Genomic DNA, 19,391 nt, shown 5'->3' with positions numbered 1-19,391 from the left:
TACGATGTTTATATTTCTCTTTCTGACTTTCTTCACTCTGTATAATAGGCCCTAGGTTCACCCACTACTTTGGAACTCACTCAAATATGGTCTTTTTTATGGCTGTGTAGTACTTCATTGTATACAGAAACCAGAGCTTCTTTATCCATTCGGTGATGAACATCTAGGTTGCTTCTGTGGCCTATCTGTTGTAAATAGTGTGGCAATGAATATTGGAGTACATGTGTCTTATTCAGTTATGGTTTCCTAAGGGTTTATGCCCAGTAGTGGGATGGTTGAGTCATGTGGTAGTTAAGTCTGAATTTTTAAGGAAACATCATACTCTTCTCCATAGAGGCTGTATCAATTTACATTCCCACCAACAATGCAAGAGAGTTCCCTTTTCTCCACACCCTCTCCAGCATTTATTGTTTATAGACTTTTTGATGATGGCCATTTTGACAGATGCCGTCTCACCCTTTATGTTTTGTATCTGGGATAAGAACACTTACCATAAGATTTGACCTCTTAGTGTACAGTATAGTATTCTTAACTCTAAGCTCTATATTATATAGTAGATCCCTAGAACTTATTCATTTTATATAATTAAACTTTGTAACTTTTGATTAATACTAGAATCGGAATACTGCCTGCTGTATCAGTGAATAAACACTGTCAGTTATCAACAGTTGCAGCCACCACGGATGGTGAACCCTGAGGGAACAAAGGATGTAAAAATACAGGATACGGGCCCCAGATATGTAAACTTCATATCAAAGGAATAATTTCAGTGAGCCCCGATTCTTGCATCTTTCCATATATGGAAAAGGGCTAAATTCCTTAACCAGGGTTATCTGGTTTTCCTTCATTTATCATAATCTTTTGATATTCAGACTACCTGCCCTTTGTTGCAAAACTTCTATGTAACCTGGCTCCTCCCCTCCCTTCTTTGGAGCAGTTCTCCCAGGGTTACTCGAGACGCTGCCTCCTGGGTTGAAGTCCTAAACGTATGTACCAAAGAGAACATACCTGTCAGCTTTTAGGCTGTGAATGTTTTTTTTTTTTTCTTTTAATTTATTTATTTTAATTGGAGGCTAATTACTTTACAATATTGTAGTGGCTTTTGCCATACATTGACATGAATCAGCCATGGGTGTACATTGTTCCCTTTCCTGACCCCCCTCCCACCTCCCTCCCCATCCCATCTCTCAGGGTCATCCCAGTGCACCAGCCCTGAGCACCCTGTCTCATGCATAGGTTGTGAATGTTTTTTAAGTCTACAATTCCTTCTCATTCATTTTCCCATAGACCATGGCAACCACCACTCTACTCTGTTTTTGTGACTTTGACCATTTTAGATTCTTCATATAAATGACATGCAGTATTTGTCCTTCTGTGTCTGGCTTATTTCACTGTAGCAGCAGGTCCTCTAGGTTTATCCATGCTGTAATAACTGGAGAGGTTAGCTTCTTTTTAAGGCTGAATGGTATTCCATTATATGTATATTTTGCATCTTCTTTATCCATTCATCTGTCACTGGACACCTAGGCTGCTTCCCTTTCTTGGCCATTGTGAGTAGTGCTGCAATGAACATGGGAGTGCAGAGCTCTCTTTGAGGTCCTGATTTCAGTTCCTTTGGATAGTAGTGGAATTGCGGAAAGTATTATGAGTTATTTTTGATTTTTTGAGGAACTGCTACACTGTTTTCCCTGTAAATTGGCTGTACCAATTTATATTCCTACCAGCAGTGTTGAATATGTATAGTTTACTAAGAAACTTGCAAACTGTCTTCCAAAGTGGCTCTACCATTTTGCATCACCACCACCGAAGAATGAGAGTTCTTGTTGATTCACGTCCTTACCAGCATTTGATGTTGTCCTTTGAATGCTGACCATTCTGAAAGGCATGTCGTGGTATCTGCTTGTTTTTTTTTTTTTTTTTTTTTTTGCAGTTCCCTAATGGTATATGATGTGGAGCATCTTTCCATATGCTTGTTTGCCATCTCTGTATCTTCCTGGGCAAGGTATCTATTCCTCTCTTTTGTCCGTTTTTTATTAGATGTTAGTTTTCTTGTTAGTAATATTATGAGTTCTTTGTATATTTTAGATTAGAGCCTTCATCCGACATGTTTTTTGCAAATATTTTCTCCCAGACTATGGCTCATCTTCTTGTTCTCTTGGTGTATTTTTATAGAGCAGAAGTTTAAAGGTAATGAAATCTAGCTTATCAATTATTTCTTTCATGGATCCCCATCACTTTTTTCTGTGATGATATTCTGTTGATTGGTTTGCTATGTGGCACATGGGATCTTAATTCCCCAACCACGGTTTGAACTCACAGCCCTTGCACTGCAGGCACAGTGTTTGTAAAATTTTAGTTTTTTTATTTTGTGTTGGGGTATAGCAAATTAACAGTATTGTGACAGTTTTCAGGTGAACAGTGAAGGGACTCAGCCATACATATACACGTATCCACTCTCCCCCAAACCTCCATCAATACTGCCACATAATACTAAGCAGAGTTCCCTGTGTTACAAGGTACATTCTTGTTGCTTATCCATTTTAAATATAGCAGTGTGTACATGTCCATCAGAAATCCCCTAACTATCCCTGTCCCACATCCTTCCCCAGCGGCAACCATAAATTTGTTCTCTGAAAGTGTAAGTCTTTCTATTTTGTAGTTCAATTCATTTGTATCATCTCTTTTTAAATTATACATCTAATATATGTCATATAATATTTCTCCTTCTCTGTCTGAGTCACTTCAGTCAGTATGATGATCTCTAGGTCCATCATGTTGCAGATTGGCGGTTGCCACAAGAAGGGGTTGGAGGATGAATGAAATGGGTGTAAATGACCAAATGGCATAGACATTCACAACTTTCACTTACAAAATAAGAAGCCCTAGTGTTCTTGCCTGGAGAATCCCAGGGACGGGGGAGCCTGGTGGGCTGCCGTGTATGGGGTCGCACAGAGTCGGACACGACTGAAGCGACGTAGCAGCAGCAGCAGGGATATAATGTATAGCATGGTCACTGTAGTTAATCATTGCTGTTGTTAAGTCGCCAAGTGGTTTCCTACTCTCTGCAACCCCATGAATTGTAGCTTACCAGCCTCCTCTGTCTGGAATTTTCCATGCAAGAATAGTGGATTGCGTTGCCATGTCCTCCTCCAGGGCATCTTCCCAACCCAGGAATTGAACCCGCATTTCCTGCATCAACAGGCAGATTCTTTACCACTGAGCCACCAGGGAAGCACATAGTTAATAATACTGTATTGTACATGTGAAAGTTCCTGAGAGAATATATATGTTTTTAAAGCGAGCTATAGTTGTTGTGGTCTTTCCTGGTGGCTCAGATGGCAAAGAATCTGCCTGCAATGTAGGAGACCTGGGTTTGATCACTTAGTCAGGAAGATCCCCTGGAGAAGGGAATAGTTTCCCCCTCCAGTGGGTAATTCTTACTTGGAGAATTCCATCGATAGAGGAGCCTGGCGGGCTACCGTCCTTAGGGTCAAAAAGACTTGAACAAGACTGAGCAACTAACACTTTCACTTCATTTTCATAGTTGATGTACAATATTTTATGTTTCAGGGACACAACAAAGTGATTCACAATTTGTAAATGTTATGTTCAATTTATAGTTTTTATAAAATATTGACTATATCCCCCTTGTTTTTGCAATATATCCTTGTAGCTTATCTATTTTATACGTATGAGTTTGCACCTCTTAATCTTCTATCCCTGCCCTTACCCTCCCCCTTGCTGCTCTCCCCTGGTAACCACTACTAGCTTGTTCTCTGTATCTGTCAGTCTGCTTCATCTCCCTAGTCTGTTTTTTTTTTAATTCTCCATATAAATGGTATTGTACAGCATTTGTCTTCCTCTATCTCACATATTTCAGTTAACATAATGCCTTCCAATCAATCCATGTTCTTGAAAATGACAAAAGTTCATTCTTTTTTATGACTGAGTAATATTCCATAGTGTGTGTGTGGATCTTACAAATTAGTGGGTTTTTTTTTTTTTCATTTTTAGCAGTAATTTAAAGTAAGATGAGCACCGAAGAATTGATGCTTTTGAACTGCGCTATTAGAGAAGACTCTTGAGAGTCTAACCCTTGGACTACAAGGAGATCCAACCAGTCCATTCTAAAGGAGATCAGCCCTGGGATTTCTTTGGAAGGAGTGATGCTAAAGCTGAAACTCCAATACTTTGGCCACCTCATGTGAAGAGTTGACTCATTGGAAAAGACTCTGATGCTGGGAGGGATTGGGGGAAGGAGGAGAAGGGGAGGACAGAGGATGAGATGGCTGATGGCATCACCGACTCGATGGATGTGAGTTTGAGTGAAATACAGGAGTTGGTGATGGACAGGGAGGCCTGGCGTGCTGCAATTCATGGGGTCACAAAGAGTTGAACACAACTGAGCGACTAAACTGAAATGAAACTTTATTCAAGCTTTAATGCAGGTTATCATGGCATACTTCTGAGTACATTCCTGAAAAATTCTTTTGTACTTATTTCTGTTTTATAAATCTATGCAACCTCTGGCACTGTTTAGGCTATCATCTGGGTTCGGATCACATAGCAGTGAACAAATGGATACCAGAACTTTAGAGATCATGAAAGCAAGAGACCACAGTGATCTTAGAGTAGTGAACTGAGTGTTGCCATTAGTGTTCATGTCTGGAGGATAAATTCTGTTGCAAATGCACCATTAGGTAGTGTGAAGGGGTAGTTTTTAGGGAAATGAATTGTAAGAGAGAATACACTGCCTCAATATGGGCTGCTGTTCTTTTTCATAATTGTGGTTTGCCAATGAAATGTATCATCCCCAACTGGACCTGAAGAATATTGTGCTGGAGGATCCATGGCCACATCACTAAGTTCCTTATTAATCCATTTCGGCACCACAGTCTGTGCTTTTTGTCTGACTCCTCACTCTCTCAGTGTGTGCTCAAAGGTCCGGCCAAAACTCCTGATTATCTGGTGGCTGGGAAGGGCTATCTCTTCATCTCACACTGGTTCTGCCAGTCACAGGTGCCTTCTTAATAAACAGGAAGGTTGGACTGGGGTGGAGTCACTGGCAGAGAGTAGATGAGGCTGGAGGGGAAGGGGAGACAAGCAGTGGAAACCCTTAGACTCAGACAAGCATCGAGTACCTGACGGAGACCATCCAAATTAGTGGGTTCTTTTTTTTTTTTTTCTTTTTTTCAGATATACACTCAGGAGTGGGTTTTCTGGGTCATGTGTTAGTTCTGGTTTTAGATTTTGAGGACCCTCCTTACTGTTATCCATGGTGGCTGCACCAATTGACATTCCCACCAACAGTGTACAGATCTTGTCCACATGCTCACCAACATTTGTTACTTCTGTTCCTTTTGGATGATAGCCTTTCTGATAGGTATTAGATAATACCTCATTGTGGTTTAAATTTGCATTCATATGATGATTAACGATGTTGAACATCTTTTCATGTGCCTCTTAGCCAGCTGTTTGTCTTCTTTAGAAAGATGTGTATTTAAGTCTTCTGCCCATCTTTTTCTTGATTTTTTAAAAACTGTTATATCAACTATTTATTTATTTCGGATATTAACCCCTTATTGATTATATCATTGGCAAGTATTTTCTCCAATATAGTAGGTTGGCTTTTCATATTGTTGATGGTTTCCTTTGCTGTGCAAAAGCCTTTAACTTTAATTTGCTTTTATTTCCCTAGCTTTAGGAGACAGATCCAAAAAACTATTGCTAGGAGACAGATCCAAAAAACTATTGCTATGATTTATGTCAAAAGGTGTTCTGCTCATATTATCTTCTAAGAGTTTTATGGTTTCCAGTCTTATAGCTAGGTCTTTAATCCCTTTTCAGTTTACTTTTGTATATAGTGTTAGAGAATATACTGATCTCATTAGTTGAGAGCTACATGTCAAAGAATGAGATTAGAGCATAAATACAATTTGGTAATGTCAGAAAATTAAATGTGCTTTTACATTTGAGCCAGTAATTCAGTGTTTTCAGAAATTAACTCTGAAGAGACATCCACAACCATATGAAAATACGTAAATGACTATGCCCACGTTAATTGAGGGAACATGATATATCCACAGAGTGGAGGACTACGAAGCTATAAAAAGGAATGAGTACAATTTTGTAAAGTAATCTGGAGTGCTTCCATGATAGATATAGATATATAAAAGAATGTGGGAGTTTGGGGCTAATGTCGATGATACCAAGTCCAGTGCCTTCCCATTCTGGTATGAGGAGGCTTTGAGAGCTGAAGAAGAGAGAGCCAGAGCCAGAGCTGCAGCCAGGGCTCCTATGGTGCCAGGGCCAGTGCACTTTCTGGAGCATGTCCAAGTTTCCTCCCACCCCTAGTGAAGTCTGAGCAGATACTTCACATTGCTTTTCAAGAAAGCAGGCAATCTTCCCACAAGAGGAGGGCCATGGTGGGGCTCATGGAAATTCAGCATATAACATATTTATTTGTGTTCCTATACAATATGCACAAATTGGAGGTTTTTCTTGTTTCTGTTTTTAAGTATTGTTCCTTTTAATTAAACGTGTTTAGCTTCAGAGTCCAAGTATACTAATGGCACGGCTTTGACATGTACTGCAGATTATCCAGTTGAAAACTAAGGATTTTTGTATTACATAGCACAGACTGAAATCCTTGAATCATTTCTTGTCATTCGGAACAAGATAACATGATATTGCAATATGGATTTTTTTGTGAATATGGAAATTTTTCCACAGTGAAGTCTGTGTGATTATCAGATACAGAAAAAAATTTTAAGAAGTATTCACTTCTTCGTTTGTTTTATTTGCTTTAGTCTTTCTTTGTAAAATTGAAGTTTATTTACCTGGATTGGCTTCGCTTATTTAAGAATGTGGGAGAAGTGAAATCCCAGTAAATTGCTTTCTTGCACACTTGCACTGTAATTGTTCAAATATCAATTTAGCATCTGCTCTTTGGAAGGCTTCTGGGTGGTTTTGGGGATGCTAAGAAAAATAAACTCAACCCCTTCTTATAGAATTCTAGAGTCTAAGAGCAGCATTCATATAAAGTAGCTGGTGAACTGAGATCTAGGGGCCTAATAAAAATGAGGTGTAAGGAGGTGAGGGGATTGAGGGCTTCCTCATGAGGAGTCTAGTGTAAATACACTGAGGCAAGGCACTTGGAGACTTTAGGACAATAAAAGTCTGGCAGCGGAAGGTAGTTTTAAGTTAGGCTACAGGGCGAGCCCACCATGGAGGCTGTGGAAACACTGAATAGGGGTCAGACCCTCAGATGGCGGGTCTCAAAGTTGAGAGAATTAAGCCTGGAATGGAAAACTACCCTGAACAAATGCTTTGGAATTTATGGGGCTTCCCAGATGGCTCAGTGGTAAAGAACCCGCCCACCAATGCAGGAGACATGGGTTCAATCCCTGGGTCAGGAAGCTGCCCCTGGAGGAGGAAATGGCTACCCAATGCAGTGTTTTTGCCTGGAGAATCCCATGGACAGAGCAATCTGTTCAGTCCATGGGGTAGAAAAGGGTCATTCATGACCGAGGGACAAAACAGCAACACGAGTAGACCAGAGAGAAATCCCCCCTGGGGTGGGGATGGAATGTGCCCTGTGCTCCTGTCCCAGTACCCATGAACACAGTGCACAACCTAGATGTTTCGTGCACATCATCTCCTAGGAGATTCTGTGCAATAAATATAATAATGGAAAGAAACCGGAAACTCAGAAGCCAGTGGGCTGACACTGTGCTGTGACTCATGGAAACAGAGCTCATTTTATTGAAAGGGCATTCCATTCAGCATTTTTGGCTACGTTGATAATTCTACCAAAGTCTGTGAGGTGAGTCTCTTTTAGGTGATGATGAAATTGATAGGGGCTTATTTTAGTTACTTATTTATTTGGCTATGCTTGGTCTTATCTTTGGCACGCAGGATCCTTGATCTTCCTTGCAGCCTGAGAGTTCTTCAGTTGTGGCATAGAGGATCTTTAGTTGTGGCATTTGAACTATTAGTTGCAGCGAAGCTGTGGCCTGTGGGACCTAGTCCCCTGATCAGCAGTGGAACCCAGGCCTCCTACATTGGGAGTGCAGTCTTAACCCCTGGACCACTAAGAAAGTCTCTAGGAGTTGTACAGATGAAAGAGCAGCCGGGAAGGAAGACAGAATTAGTCTCAGAATCAAATTTAGATTCTTTGAATTTCGTTCAGTTAAAAAAGTACCCCCACACTCAAAATACGATCTAGTGGTGGAAATGAAAGATCTTTCTAAACAGCATTTTGGACTGATTTGGTGTTTCATGTCCGAGAATGCCACAGATTCTCTGACATCTCCTGGATTTAAAAAATTCCTCAGGGTCGGTGGTATCCTCCAGGATGAAACTAATCATACTTATAGTAAAAACAGATATTGTGTAAAGTCTCAGTGTGGTCCAGGTGCTTTAGCTACATGCCACTAGCCCTACAAAAGCCACTTCACCTGAGGCTCCCCGATTTTGGGGATGGACCCAAGTCCTCACAACTGATAAGAGGCAGAGCTGGGACTAGAGCGCTTTTCTGAATTGGTCCAGAGCATGTACCGTTCCACTTGTCCCGGCCTGAGGTGCTCATGAGTCAGTTAATTCACTGTCTTCTAGCACTCCAAGATGTATCTTGAGTGACAGAAAGGACTCTGTGATGAAAACACTGGGATGGAATACATAGCCAAGACAATACAAACACCATAATAATTAAGAGGTGTGAATAAAGGAGAGAAGAAGATAGTGCTCAGTTAGCAAATGATCACCTGCATGTGCAAATTCAGACACCCTCAAGTGATCGAGGGCTTACAAGATTATCTGGCGCTATCCTTCTATGTAGAAAGTAAACATTTTATTTGTTTTAATTAAAAATAGTTACTTCTATTTATTTTTTGACTGCTCTGGGTCTTAGTTATGACACTTGGAATATTTGTTGCCACATGCAGGCTCTTTAGTTGTGGAATGTGAGATTTTAGTTGTGGCACGAGAACTCTTAGTTGTTGGACGTGAGATTTTTAGTTGTGGCATGTGGGATCAAGTTACCTGACGAGGGATCAAACCTAGGACCCCTGCATTGGGAGCGCATAACCACTGGACCAACAGGGAGGTGCCGAGAGTAAATATTTTAGAACTACCCTAAATTTGGTGACTCAGATGGTACAGAATGCGCCTGCTATGCGGGAGACCTGGGTTCGGTCTCTGGGTTGGGCACAATCCCTGGTGGAGGGCATGTAACACACTTCAGTATTCTTGCCTGGAGATTCTGCATGGACAGAGGAGCCTGGCGAGCTACAGTACATGGGGTCACAAAGAGAGGGACATGACTGAGCGATTAAGCAGACACCCTAAATCTGGCTGAAGAGCAGGAATATATCCCCTCTATCTCTTTGACATCATAACATATGTCCTGAGTTCCTTAATTTCTGCTGCATTTTCCTCATCTTACATCACTTTTGGGACTGAGACCCATTTTCTCCAAGATTTGCTAGAGGGTAACCGCTCACTGTTTGTAGGAATATGCATTCCCCCTGAAGTCTTTAATCGAGGGACAGAAGCTGATAAGGGAACCTCCATGAAGGAGGACTGAGGAGACAATCACCCCTGAAAATAGTGGTCACCCAAAGACTAAGAAGAGGAATCTTAGCTCAGTAGAAGGAGCAGTCCCAGGCTGTGGTAGATGTAGTGAGGATGCTAAGCAAGAGGAATCAGAAGGACTCAAGTTGCATCCCTGATGGACTAGGATCACATGAGGATCATCCTGACTTCCAACTTGGAATTCTCAGGAGACTAGGACCTTGATGTAAGACAGACAAGAAGCTTCATAAAACAGAGAGTGGAGTTACAGGATTCGTCATATGTCAATGTGAAGACCTGAAAGTGGACTCACAGTAGCACACCCTATAAAAGGAGGCCCTGGAAAATCACTGATGCTGTGGTCCCCAGGAAGCTCTGGGCACAGATGTCCAGTTGATTTCAGTCTAGAAAGTTTTAGCGAGGTGAGACCTCTGTCTAATACAATCAGCTGCAGTTTCACAGAGCGAGGGACCTGAATCCAAGGAGCACCTCACATGCCATGCTGAGTGTTAGCGGGGACCCCTGCAGAGGGAGCCAAACAGAATTCTGTAAATTCTTATCCCTGAGAAGCCCACAGGAGCTACTTCTGAGTGGTCCGCTCATTCAACCTGTGTGATCTTAGGGAGGGCTGAGTCTCCTCTAGCCAGATCAGAACCCAGATCTGCAGATGGGGATGTCTTGAACATAACCGGACATAAGGTGAAGACCATCAGTGCTAGTGAGAGGATCTCTCCCCCAACGAAGGAGGCTCACAGAGTGGCAACCCACCTGACAAGCAGAGATGCTCAGAGCAGAGCTGGCCTCCCACCTCTAGGCACTTGGGAAGGCAAGGGCTTTGTTTGGGAGCTGGAAGACTCGGGTTCATAGGAGGGGGCATCCTGGGCTTTGATACACTGCACAAGGAGGACCCAAGGACGGATGAATATTGAGCTACTGGGGTTCCCGTAGCACGCTGTCCCTGCCGTTATCCCTGAGAGACCCCACATAGGACCTTACGCAGCTCCCCTCCACTTCCGCTTTGAAAGCCTGCGGAGGACCCAAGGACGGATGAATATTGAGCTACTGGGGTTCCCGTAGCACGCTGTCCCTGCCGTTATCCCTGAGAGACCCCACGTAGGACCTTACGCAGCTCCCCTCCACTTCCGCTTTGAAAGCCTGCGGAGGACCCAAGGACGGATGAATATTGAGCTACTGGGGTTCCCGTAACACGCTGTCCCTGCCGTTATCCCTGAGAGACCCCACGTAGGACCTTACGCAGCTCCCCTCCACTTCCGCTTTGAAAGCCTGCGGAGGACCCAAGGACGGATGAATATTGAGCTACTGGGGTTCCCGTAACACGCTGTCCCTGCCGTTATCCCTGAGAGACCCCACGTAGGACCTTACGCAGCTCCCCTCCACTTCCGCTTTGAAAGCCTGCGGATTGACTAGTAACTGCGGTGACCGTTTGGCGGAGACTTACTATCCAGGACTCGTCCAGAACCAAGGTGAGGACCTGAATGGAGCTGAAGGGACTTTCCCAACCCTCCCAGTAATAAAAGTGACCCATCCACATCCCACCCCTGTGATATGGCTCTTACAGGTCCCTCGGAGCTATCGGCTGAATGTGGTCTAGAGTGTCTCAGGCTAAGGCGTTGGTCTGTGGTGGTAGGCCCGGTTTCTACCCCCGGAGGAGCTCTAGGACTTAGAGGAGGGCCCTGAGGGCTGATGAGCGGACTTCGACCCCGCCAAGGGGGCCACACTGAGCGGCCCCCCTGTACTGGGCTCTAGGATACCCCGGGTAGAGCTGGCCAACTGTGGTGCCCCCTGGTGTCCACTGGAGGTGGTTTTGGGGAAGTGAGAGCCCTGTTGTAATGGAATAAACCCAGTTCAACAAAGGGACCTAGTCCCCAACAATATTAATGGCTGTGACGCTGAGTGAGGATGGGGGCTCCTCCCATAAGAAATAGAGTCACAGAAAGCGCCAGTCCTATTTTGAGGACTGGGAGAAGCGGGCATTTTGACATGACATTTCCCAGATCATCTCAGGGAAGTGAGAGACCAGGTTAAAGCGGGGAGCCTCAGGTTGGGAAGGGAGAGTTTCAGGTTCCCTTGTGGGATGGTGAGAACCTCAGGGGCTGTGGGGATATTCCTCACCACATCATTCAGACCACATCCTCCTTGTCATCATCCCTTTGAGACCTCAAGAATACATGGCGGTTCCCACTGCAGGCCAAAGGGGAAAAGCAACTCCCCTCAGACCACTCCACCCTGGTCCGAGGTGTGTGGTCAGCAGATTGAGAAATTTTAAACCCTGTCATAAGTCAAATGTAGGCCTTGGTTGCTTCTATGTACTGGCTATTGTAAAGAGTGCTGCAACGAACATTAGAGTACAAGTGTTTTGTAAGTTACTGTTTCCTCGGTATATGCACAGTAATGGGATTGTTGGCTGATGTGGTAATTTTAGTCCTAATTTTTTATGCAGAGTGAATTAAGTCAGAAAGAGGAAAGCCAATATTGTATATTAACACATATACATGGATTTCAGAAAGGTGGTACTGATGAACCTATTTGCAGGGCAGCAGTGGAGATGCAGATATAGAGAACACACTCGTGGACACAGTGGGGGAAAGAGAGGGAGGGACAGACTGAGAGAGTAACATTGAAAACATACGCATTACCATATATAAAATAGATAACCAGTGGGAATTAGTCATATGACACAGAGAGCTCAAACTCAGTGCTCTGTAATAGCTTAGAGGAGTGGGATGCGGTGGGAGGTGCGAGGGAGTTTCAAGAGGGAGGGGACATAAGCTATACCTATGGTTCATTCATACTGATGTGTGGCTGAAGCAAATACAATACTGTAAAGTGATCATCCTCCAATCAATAGTAAATACATTTAATTTTAAAAAGACATAGAGAAGAAAAGAGAAGCAAAAAACTACTATAGGCCTTGAATTGGGATCTGTGTGGGACCACAGGGACATCAACCTGCCTGTAACAGCAACTGTTCTTAGAAGACTGTTTGGTAAGGTAAGGTCATCTTACTTCCTCCTGTTGGGACACAGAGTGATTGGCTTTTACTATCACACAGGCATCAAGTCAGGAGAAAGTGGAGCTTCTCTGCCAGGAGCCCAGTTGAGGAACCTGAGTGAGTACTCAATGCATTTATCCCAACCCTTGGATTTCAGCCCAGAAAATCTCAGGGAAGGACTGTCAGGTTGAGCATCTACTTCACTGCTTTATAGCAAGTGTAAGGGAGGGGAAATGTCTAGTCTGAAGGTGCAGCCACCAGTCAGCAAATGGAGAATGGTGCCCGATGTTTTAAGGAGCCAAGGTAAGGACCTTGAATGATGATCCCAGTGAACTTGGGATGGAAAAAACCCTACTGAGCTCTCAGCACTGGGTATCCCCTTGGAGGGAGGTGGACTGAGGTATCCTTTCACTTGCTTCTGGATCATGTGGAGGTCTAAAGTGTCTGTATCAGAGTAGCAGAGAGAAGGGTGCCCAGGCTCCGCCAGGACTTGACATGGTAATACGAAAGATGAGCTGAGAGGACCCCACTGCCGGGACCTGCTGTCACGTCAGTAAATCCAAAGCAGGGCTGAGAGGATGCAGAGGAAAAGTCTAAGGCCTCTGTTCTTCCTCTGTGGGATTCTGTGGGGACAGGTGAGCAGGAAAACAGGAGGCTTGTGGATTCCTAGGGCAGTGTCCTCAAGGACACCTGCAGAGGTGGCCTTTGATTAGGCCAAGGTAGAGTCTCCCTGTTTTAAGGTGCTCATGTCACCTCATTCTCCATCTTCCAGGTGCCCCAATCTCCTGTCTACTGGCCCAGAATCCTGCCTGCGGTCCCTGACCACAGCCATCATGCCCCGTGGGCAGAAGAGTAAGGTCCGTGCTCGTGAGAAACGTCACCAGGCCCGGTCTGAGACCCAGGGTCTTCATGATCAGGCCACCACATCTCGGGGAGAAGAGACCACTTCCTTCTCCCCTCCTGATTCAGAGAGCGCTCCGTCAAGCTCGTCTGCTGCTGGCACCCCCAAGGGGCCTCAGGGAGCCCAAGGCACCACCAGTGCTGCTGCAGGTGCTATACCCAAAAGATCTGGTGGTGGTGGCGCAGCAGGCTCGAGATCTGGCGGTGGTGGCGCAGCAGGCTCGAGATCTGGTGGTGGTGGCGCAGCAGGCTCGAGATCTGGTGGTGGTGGCACAGCAGGCTCGAGATCTGGTGGTGGTGGCGCAGCACGCTCGAGATCTGGTGTAGGTGCCAAGGGCCAAGTTCAGGAACGTGAAAATTCCTCCCAGGCCTCAGCTGCTGCGGCGAGCTCTCACAGAGATCTTCTGACCAAGAAGGCACAGATGTTGGTGCAGCACATGCTGTGTAAGTATAAGAAGAGGGAGCTCATTAAGAAGTCTGAAATGCTGAAGGCAATCAGTGGAAGTTACATGAAGCAATTCCCAGAGATCCTCAGCAGGGCCTCTGAGCACATGGAGGTTGTGTTTGGCCTGGTGCTGAAGGAAGTTAGACCCAACAGTCAGTGCTATACCCTGGTGAGCAACCTAGATTTCAGCGACAGTGAGTCTATGAGAGGTGACTTGGGGCTGCCGAAGAATGGTCTTCTGATGCCTCTGCTGAGTTTCATCTACCTGAATGGCCCCCGTATCTCTGAGGAGCACATCTGGAAGTTCCTGAATATTCTGGGCATCTATGATGGAAGAAGGCACTTCATCTTTGGAGACACCAGGAAGCTCATCACAGAAGATCTGGTGCGGGAAGAGTACCTGGAGTACCGCCAGGTACCCGGCAGCAATCCCCCTCGCTGTGAGTTCCTATGGGGTCCTAAAGCGCTTACAGAAACCATCAAGAATAAAGTCATGGAGTTTTTGGCCAAGGTCAATGATACGGTCACTGATGCCTTCCTGGCGCAATATGAGGAGTCTTTCAGACAGGAAGTAGAGAGCACCGGGGCCAGAGCTGCAGCCAGGGTTGGCATTTCTGCCTTGGGCATGGCTGCCACTTCTGCCTTGGGCATGGCTGCCACTTCTGCCTCGTGCATGGCTGCCACTTCTGCCTCGGGCATGGCTGCCACTTCTGCCTCGTGCATGGCTGCCACTTCTGCCTCGGGCATGGCTGCCACTTCTGCCTCGGGCATGGCTGCCACTTCTGCCTCGGGCATGGCTGCCACTTCTGCCTCGTGCATGGCTGCCACTTCTGCCTCGGGCATGGCTGCCACTTCTGCCTCGTGCATGGCTGCCACTTCTGCCTCGTGCATGGCTGCCACTTCTGCCTCGGGCATGGCTGCCACTTCTGCCTCGTGCATGGCTGCCACTTCTGCCTCGTGCATGGCTGCCACTTCTGCCTCGGGCATGGCTGCCACTTCTGCCTCGTGCATGGCTGCCACTTCTGCCTCGGGCATGGCTGCCACTTCTGCCTCGTGCATGGCTGTCACTTCTGCCTCGGGCATGGCTGCCACTTCTGCCTCGGGCATGGCTGCCACTTCTGCCTCGGGCATGGCTGGCATGTCTGCCTGGGTTACTGCAGGCATGTCTGCCTCGGTCTGGGATGGCCCTTCTGCTGCAGCCCAGGCTCAGTATCTTGCCTCAGCCAGGCCTGGCATTTCTACTGCAGCCAGCGCTGGCCCTTCTGCCTCAGCCAGTGCCCACGCTGGGGCCGTATCCAGCCACTCATCTCGCCCCTAGTGTGGTCTGAAGGCCGTTCTTCACTTTGTGGTCAGAAAAGCCTGTCAACTTGTGTTCCTGTTGATTTTTCCCCCCCTAGTTTTCAGTTCTTTCTTTTTTCAACAGAAAGTTTATTTAGGTTCATGATACAAGTATTTGAGTAAAATGGGTCACACACAGTTTGCTGTTTGCCACATTTATGAGTAACAATTTTGTTTTTTGAAATGCATATTGGAAATGCTCATATCACTTTTGCGATCCCGGATGAGAATAACATCACTTTAGGATAAGAATATCCTTAGAAATGTGAAAGACACCACACTAATAGAAGCTCAGAACATAGATACATAGAGAGATAGCCAAAAGTTCTTCAAGTTTTGGTTTGCTTTACTCTCTGTTTAGTCTCCCTTTTTGTAAATATAAAAGATATATGCTTGGATCTGCTTATGGTTTTCAAGAATGTTTGAGAATATAAATTAAAGCAAATGATTTATTTGTGGCTCTTTTTTTACACAAACATTAATTGAGCATCTGCTTTTAAGAAGTCTTTCATGCCTGTATTGGCGATGTTTAGTCAAAGAAACTCCCAGTTTCTGCCCATTCAATTATAGTTTCCAGGGAAGCTGTCATTCTATGGAAGAGGCTGAGATACTCTCTACTTCAAGAAGAACAAAAAAGAAGCAGGGTAAAGAGCGGGTGGAGAGAATATATTACTTTGGTTTCATTGCTAAGCAGAATTTTGGCTGATTGGGGAGGTTGGGTCATTTTTTTTTTTCTTTCAGTTAGAATGCTGCATAGTTTCTGACATCTGATAGATGCAAAAAAAGAAAAGAAACCCAGCTGATGTAACATCTGAGGTGAAGATCATCGTAATAACTGCGATTGCCCCTAATTTCTCAATAGAGACAGGTGCTATGACAGATGCTTTCCATAAATACATATATTCCACCAGTCTGACAAGGCAGGGTTTATCAAACTCACTTCACAGGAGAGAGCCCAAGGCTCATAGAGTTAGAGTTTGGTTTTGTGCCAAAATACTTAAGGCTGGTAAATGACAGACCTAGGACTAGACTCCTGCCCTAAACTACTCTAGCGTACATACTGTTCTTCTCCCCCGACCCTGAGACATACCCTTGTCTTGTCTTTTAAACAAGTACTTTTAACATTTGATATTTCATTTCCCTTGTGGCTCAGCTGGTAAAGAATCCTCCTGCAACACGGGAGACCTGAGTTCGATCCCTGGGTTGGGAAGATCCCCTGGAGAAGGGAAAAGCTACCCACTCCAGTATTCTGGCCTGGAGAATTCCATGGACTCCATGGACTGTACAGTCCATGAGGTCGCAAAGAGTCGGACGTGACTTTCACTTTCACATGGTAATTCTCTCTTTTGGACTTCCCTGATGGCCCAGGGAAGTCCAGATGGTAAAAGCCTCTGCCAGCAATGCAGGAGACCCTATTTAGATCCCTGGGTTGGGAAGATCCCCTGGAGAAGGAAACGGCAACCCACTCCAGTACTCTTGCCTGGAAAATCTGATGGACAGAGGAGCCTGATAGGCTATAGCCCATGGGGTCACAGAGTCGGACACGACTGAGCAACTTCACTTTCACTTTTCACTTGTCCTTTTTCTTATTTATTTGGCTGTGCTAGATGTTAGTTGCAGCACATGGGGTCTACTTCCCTGACCAGGGATAGAACCTGGGCCCCCTGCATTGGGAGCCTAAGGTGTTAGCCACTGGACCACCAGGAAAGTCCCCACCCTGTATCTTTTATTTCAGTGTTTTTCTCAGTACTTCAAAATTTGTCCTAGGTGATAAAAAAGAATGTCCTTGTGCTCAAGCTCCTGGATCAGAATGTGTAGCCAGAGCAGTAAGAATACCAAATATATTTAACCAGAAATGCGTATCCCTTATTCATTATTCATAGATAAATGAAAGAGACACTATTCGGTGACAGTATTAGCATGTGCATTGGCCATGTTAGATAAGCTCTGAAGACCAAGGGCTCTCCATACCATGCTTACAGTCTCTTGTCTGTAGAAAGTAAATCTACCAGAACAGAAATGACATGAGAATCTTCACCTGGCTGATGAGATAGATTTATGTACTTTTTTTCTCTGATGGATGACCACCTATCCTGGAACTCCTGCCTTGGGCTGTAGCTTCTCCATCTCCTATCACTCCTGGGACAGGGACCCATTCATTCTCCGTAGCATTGCAGAGCAAACACAGTTCAAGAGTTTGCAGAGATGTGGAATTTCCCCAGAAGCCTTTAATCCAAGACACAAAGCAAGATGAGGGCCCCATGTAGGAGGACTGAGGAGAGCAACACCCCAGAATATGGAGGTTGGTCACTGGAACAGCACTCCCAGCTGCTCTCAGTCACAGGGGATCTCAGAACTGTTGGGCTAAGCATGGCCTCGCTTATTCTTCAGGCTTCTCAGAGACCTAAGAAACTTGGTCTTGGTGCAGAGTTCTGAGGTTGGTAGAGCAGAGAGGATCAATCTCTCAGAAATGACAGTGATTAACCTGAATGAGGCTGATGGAAAGATGCAGCTCCATAGTAGGAACCTGTAAAGATATACTTGTCCTTATTGGCAAGTATATGAAGTCCAGAACAATCCGGGCTGCTGTGGTTAACACTTTCAACTCAGGTCCCGGGAAGGTAGGGATTTTGGGAATCAGCAGAGCCCTCAGCCTCAGATCAGCAGAGAATAGGGCCCCAGGAAGGGTGCATAGTCAAAGTGAAGACCCAGGGTGTGGATATGGAAGCCCCTCAACTCACAGCCAACAGGACTACACTTAGCTCATCTTCTCCAGTTAGCCCTGGGAGGCATAGGTAAGTGCTGGCCAGCTCAAGGGCCCCGTGACTTCTGCCTGGTTGGTGTCAAGGAGATGAGGACCTTGGTTTATAGGCTGGCTGTTCATCAGAGAGTGGAAATCCCAGGTATGACAGTGGCACACTTGTCTGAGGAGTGCGGCAGGCAACTACCCCATTACAGATAAATTCTTAGAAAGTCCTGCAAATGTAATGGGCCCTGGGAGGGAACAGGCAGGGCTTTCAGACTAAGTTTATCCCTTGTTTTCTGAAGGTGAATGGCTTCAGGGCCTTAAAGTCCTTGGGCTAATGGGGAGGCCTCATTTAGCTGATGTAGGGTACCCAGTTCCTAATAATATTCAATCGATGGCACTGACTGACAATGAAGGATCCCTCTCAGAAAGAAGGGGGCCTCGGAGGGCACTGTCCCCGTTAGATCTTAGACTGTGCCACTTAGGCCTGCTGACATGGTGAGTACTACTCTCTTCCTCCCAGAGGATCACATGGAGGTATGGAATCTCATCCTGATCAAACAGAGAGACCACAGGTCAGCAGAAGGATGATTTCCAGATTGTACCAGAAGGTAAGGACCCTGATGACTGAAAAGACCATCCATCTCAAAACAATGGGGGCAGAACATATTGCTTCCACTACTGTTGGCCTCGGAAGACCACAGACTGTTGTGGCCCGATGAGGCAAACTCCACTTCCTCCTTGGGGGTCTCGGAATTGGGGGCCTGAGGGGAGAAGCTTTAAGGCAAGTCAGTGAATATTTCCCATTTGTGAATATTTCCAGGTTATTTCCATGTCAGAGTGAGGATGGCAAAACTGTTTAAACATACATACCAGGATGGCCACAGAGAATCTTCCCTACTGTCAGGCTAGAAGGCCACAGGTAGAGTTGTCAGGCCAAGGGGCCCTTCAGCTCTGACCAAGGAGTAGCAGGAAAGTTAGGGTTTTGGTCTGATGGTGGTGGTCCCATGTCAACAGAGCGGGGAGTCTTGGGCTTGGCTGAGAGTCAAATTTGGGACCCTGACTTGGGACCCTGAAAGGAACCACGTGTCATCCTCAAGGAGCTTGCCACAGCTTTCATTCTTGTGAGACTACGGGTAGGGGTGGCTAGATAAGGCCACTCTTATTTTCTCCTCCAGGCTCACAGGGAGGTATCAGTCTTACTATGAGGAGATAGGCCTCAGGTCAAGAAGGAGGGGATTCCCCAGGCCCCATCAGAAGTCAAATTGTGAAGCTCGAGTGGAGACTGAGGGGTCTACTCATCCCTGAATAGAGGGGACAAAGGAGATTCATGCCCTCCCCTTTGATGTCAGTTCTAGAAAGCTCAGGGGAAGACT

At 45.5% G+C, this 19,391-nt stretch overlaps 1 protein-coding gene and 1 pseudogene across 1 annotated transcript; one reads left to right on the top strand and one right to left on the bottom strand.

Annotated features, from left to right (window-relative positions):
- Positions 1–4,018: 4,018 nt before the first annotated feature.
- Positions 4,019–5,277, bottom strand: LOC129640188 (ubiquitin-conjugating enzyme E2 D3-like; annotated as a pseudogene).
- Positions 5,278–10,870: 5,593 nt separating this feature from the next.
- LOC129638758 (melanoma-associated antigen B2-like) lies at positions 10,871–15,721 on the top strand. The gene is made up of 5 exons (XM_055563414.1): positions 10,871–11,057; positions 12,647–12,703; positions 13,359–13,657; positions 13,766–14,540; positions 14,997–15,721. The coding sequence occupies exons 3-5, from the start codon at positions 13,420–13,422 to the stop codon at positions 15,247–15,249; spliced, it is 1,266 nt and encodes a 421-aa protein (XP_055419389.1). The 5' UTR covers positions 10,871–11,057; positions 12,647–12,703; positions 13,359–13,419; the 3' UTR covers positions 15,250–15,721.
- Positions 15,722–19,391: the final 3,670 nt, after the last annotated feature.

The sequence above is a fragment of the Bubalus kerabau genome, chromosome X (assembly GCF_029407905.1).
Source record: "Bubalus kerabau isolate K-KA32 ecotype Philippines breed swamp buffalo chromosome X, PCC_UOA_SB_1v2, whole genome shotgun sequence".
NCBI classification, from domain to species: Eukaryota; Metazoa; Chordata; class Mammalia; order Artiodactyla; family Bovidae; genus Bubalus; species Bubalus kerabau.
The sequence above is the reverse complement of the archived record's forward strand: the minus strand, read 5'-3'. Positions and strand labels throughout refer to the sequence as shown.

Excerpts from the sequence above, each read along its gene's own strand:
- LOC129638758 (XM_055563414.1), top strand. The coding sequence starts at position 13,420 with ATGCCCCGTGGGCAGAAGAGTAAGGTCCGTGCTCGTGAGAAACGTCAC. Across the intron at positions 13,658-13,765 it reads TGCTATACCCAAAAGATCTG|GCTCGAGATCTGGTGGTGGT; the intron begins GTGGTGGTGGCG and ends GTGGCACAGCAG. Across the intron at positions 14,541-14,996 it reads AGAGCTGCAGCCAGGGTTGG|CACTTCTGCCTCGGGCATGG; the intron begins CATTTCTGCCTT and ends GTGCATGGCTGT.